Below are 3,246 nucleotides of genomic sequence, written 5' to 3' on the forward strand. Positions count from 1 at the left end.
CCTATTTTTTATACTAAAACCTAACCGCACATATAATTTGACCCTTGTATTTATCTATATCGCCTTTTCATTCTTTCTCTGTCTTTTTGTCTCTCTCATTTGCCATCTCTGTTCATTAATTTATCGTCATCCTTTATTTTCTATCGACATGAATCTTTCGCCGTTCCTTACAGTTTGATAGCAAATTCTTATAGGCTTTCTTTCTCTTTCGAACAAAACAAGAAATGAACAGGAAAACACACGGAAGGCCTTTTGGCTATATAACTTCTGGCCAATTAAGAAACCTTTTAACGAAAAAGCCTTCGGTACAATCGTGTTTTCCTTCTCTGTCATTCGTTGTTTTGTTTACAACTTATTCACCATGAATCCTCCACATCCTTTCACTAATCCTCACCGGTGCTGTTGAAGTGGATCGTGCGAGTGCCAAGCTGCAAGATAAGATATTCCGTCTGTTACGTGAAATGAATATTAGTAGCGTTTGAGGGATCCCTTGACAGGGCTGTGGCGAAAGAAAGTACCTCTTCCCTCCCACCAACAGGCTTCTTGAAGAGGATGGAATTCCTCTTAACTTTACCCAGCTCTGTTATCAAGGCAAATCCACTGTGCATGAGACAAGATATTGCAATGGGGGTTTTGGCAATGCACTTTGGTTTGGTGCAAGTCTGTGATTCCTCCTGAAATCTGAATCGACGAGGATTCAGATGATTCTGATGCTAATGATAGTGATAGCGATAATAATATTGATCATGAAAAGACTACTGCTACAACAATGACTACTGCCGTTCATCAGGACTACAACTACTGTTAATGAATAAAATGAAATTGAAAAAGATAATAAGAATAATGACATTAAAATCGTTTTGAGGCAGAGACGCCATGTTATCAGACCCGATTACAGACAGAGGAGAAAAAATCATAAAGTCCTAATAAGAGAAAAAAATCATCTGATCATGTATAATCAATAGATCGCACTTCTTAAAGTAGGAAAGAATAAGATAAGGAAAAAGAAAAAAAGAATGCGGATAATCTACTTAAATCACATATTGCATCGTTGTTCGTAGGTTAGGAATAAAGTTCAGTCAAAACAGAATCAAAAACATTACTGCTTCACGAAAGAGACTGGTATCGTGATTATTATAGCTATTGCTACTATCATTACTATTATCATCCTTATTATTACTATCATCACATTTATCAACATTGCTGCCATTCTTATCTTTACTGTTATTACCATTATCATTCTCATTGTTATCGTTATCATCGTTATTATCACCATTGTTGTTATAATTGCTATTATCATTATCAGCAGCAATATACTATTCAGTACTATCGTTATCATTAGCATTGCTGTTACTGTCACCGGCATTATCATCTTTTCTGTATATTATGAACTCTTTGTGTATTTCAACCATTCCTGTATATTAATGTAATCTTAATACATCTATTTTTACTACATATGTTAATTTTACTTTTATTCATTAGTATATTTGACTTCAATCTATTGACATCATTATTAATTTTACTAAAATTCTGAATTTGCTTTCTTAAAAAAGCATTCACCTTATTATTACTAAAGCCATTTGTTTATTGTTACATCCACTGTTCAATCATACGTCACAGCCTCCATCCTGGCCGTGAGTATATAAGGGGCTTCCTCACTCAGTCCAGCATCAGAGCTCACTCAGCTTCTCTGCAACCAACAGCAACATGTGTGCGAAAGTGAGTAGATTCCGAAAGAAAACTAACGTTTTTCAGCTGTCTAAACCATTCTCTCTTATTCTCTATCTCTTTTCTTTCTCCCCCCTCTCTCTATCTACCTATTTATCTATATATTTATCTTCCTCTCTTTCTCTACCCCACTTCTTTCTATCCATTCTTTAGTTCTCGTATCATCAGTGATAAAGTAACAAGAGCTACTCAGCTGGAAGCACCAATTCCGACAACATATTCACTTGAGTTGCATTAGTTCCTGTGTTGTTGATTTTTCACGATTTCCAAGAGACTTCCTGTTCCCTCCTGCAGCTGTTCCTCCTCCTGGGCGCCCTCGCGGCTCTGGCCTCCGCCGTCCCCCGTCCCGACAATCCTCCCGTGTACGGCGCTCCTCCCCCGACCTACAAGCAGCCAGGAATGCCCTTCGACTTCGCCTACGCCGTCAGGGACGACTACTCGGGCAACGACTACGCCCACCAACAGACTAGCGACGGCCACGTGACTTCCGGGTCTTACCACGTGGTTCTTCCCGACGGCCGAACCGAGATGGTGTCATTCGAAGCCGATCACGACAACGGCTACGTCGCCAACGTCGTCTACGAGGGAGAGGCCAGGTACCCCGCCCCCGCCCCCTCCTACCACCCACCCACACCCTCCTATCACGCCCCCGCCCCCTCCTATCACGCTCCTGCCCCCTCCTACCCACCTCCCCCACCCCATCCACATAAATAAGACCCACCAGAAACGCACAGGTGGCTCTAAAGGAGAGCAGAGTTTAGAAGCTCAAGTCACACCATCAAAGCTCACACGGAAGTCACAAGGCAAACCAAGGTACTTTCCTTATTACCTCCACCTGCAAGACCATTGTAACACTTGTTGATTCCTTCGCGCACTCATTCGCTCATGTTGTCACAAATGAGTCAATCATTCTGCTCCATTCCCTGTACCTCAGTGTTTACGCGTTACTGTTATTTTGGTTTCCAATACATGTACTTATTGCCATATTAATGTGCTCAAACGCACCTTTCTGTGTATAAGTGGGCTTTTTATGCCTTTGCTCTTGTAAATAAAAGCAAATCTATGATAACTTTTTTCTTTTCATACTAAACCCTAACCGCACATATAATTTGACCCTTGTATTCAATTCTATAGCCTTTTCATTGTCTTTTTTAATATCTCTCATTTGCCATCTCCGTTCATTAATTTATCGGCATCATTTATTTTCTATCGACATGAATCTCTAGCTGTACATTGCAGTTTGATAGCAAATTCTTATAGGCTTTCTTTCTCTTTCGAACAAAACAAGAAAAGAACAGGAAAACACATAATTGCGAGGAAGGCCTTTTGGCTATATAACTTCTGGCCAATTAAGAAACCTTTTAACGAAAAAGCCTTCGGTACAATCGTGTTTTCCTTCTCTGTCATTCGTTGTTTTGTTTACAACTTATTCACCATGAATCCTCCACATCCTTTCACTTATCCTCACCGGTGCTGTTGAAGTGGATCGTGCGAGTGCCAAGCTGCAAGATAAGATAT

General features: G+C 40.3%; 1 protein-coding gene across 1 annotated transcript; it reads left to right on the forward strand.

The window, feature by feature from the left end:
• Positions 1-1,616: 1,616 nt before the first annotated feature.
• On the forward strand, positions 1,617-2,797 carry LOC122268079 (cuticle protein 7-like). The gene is made up of 2 exons (XM_043038339.2): positions 1,617-1,719; positions 2,023-2,797. Exons 1-2 carry the CDS (start codon positions 1,708-1,710, stop codon positions 2,440-2,442), a joined length of 432 nt encoding a protein of 143 aa, XP_042894273.2. The 5' UTR covers positions 1,617-1,707; the 3' UTR covers positions 2,443-2,797.
• Positions 2,798-3,246: the final 449 nt, after the last annotated feature.

Source organism: Penaeus japonicus, unplaced genomic scaffold, assembly GCF_977035675.1.
Source record: "Penaeus japonicus unplaced genomic scaffold, GWHDUDI00000001_assembly GWHDUDI00000004, whole genome shotgun sequence".
In the NCBI taxonomy this organism is placed as follows: domain Eukaryota; kingdom Metazoa; phylum Arthropoda; class Malacostraca; order Decapoda; family Penaeidae; genus Penaeus; species Penaeus japonicus.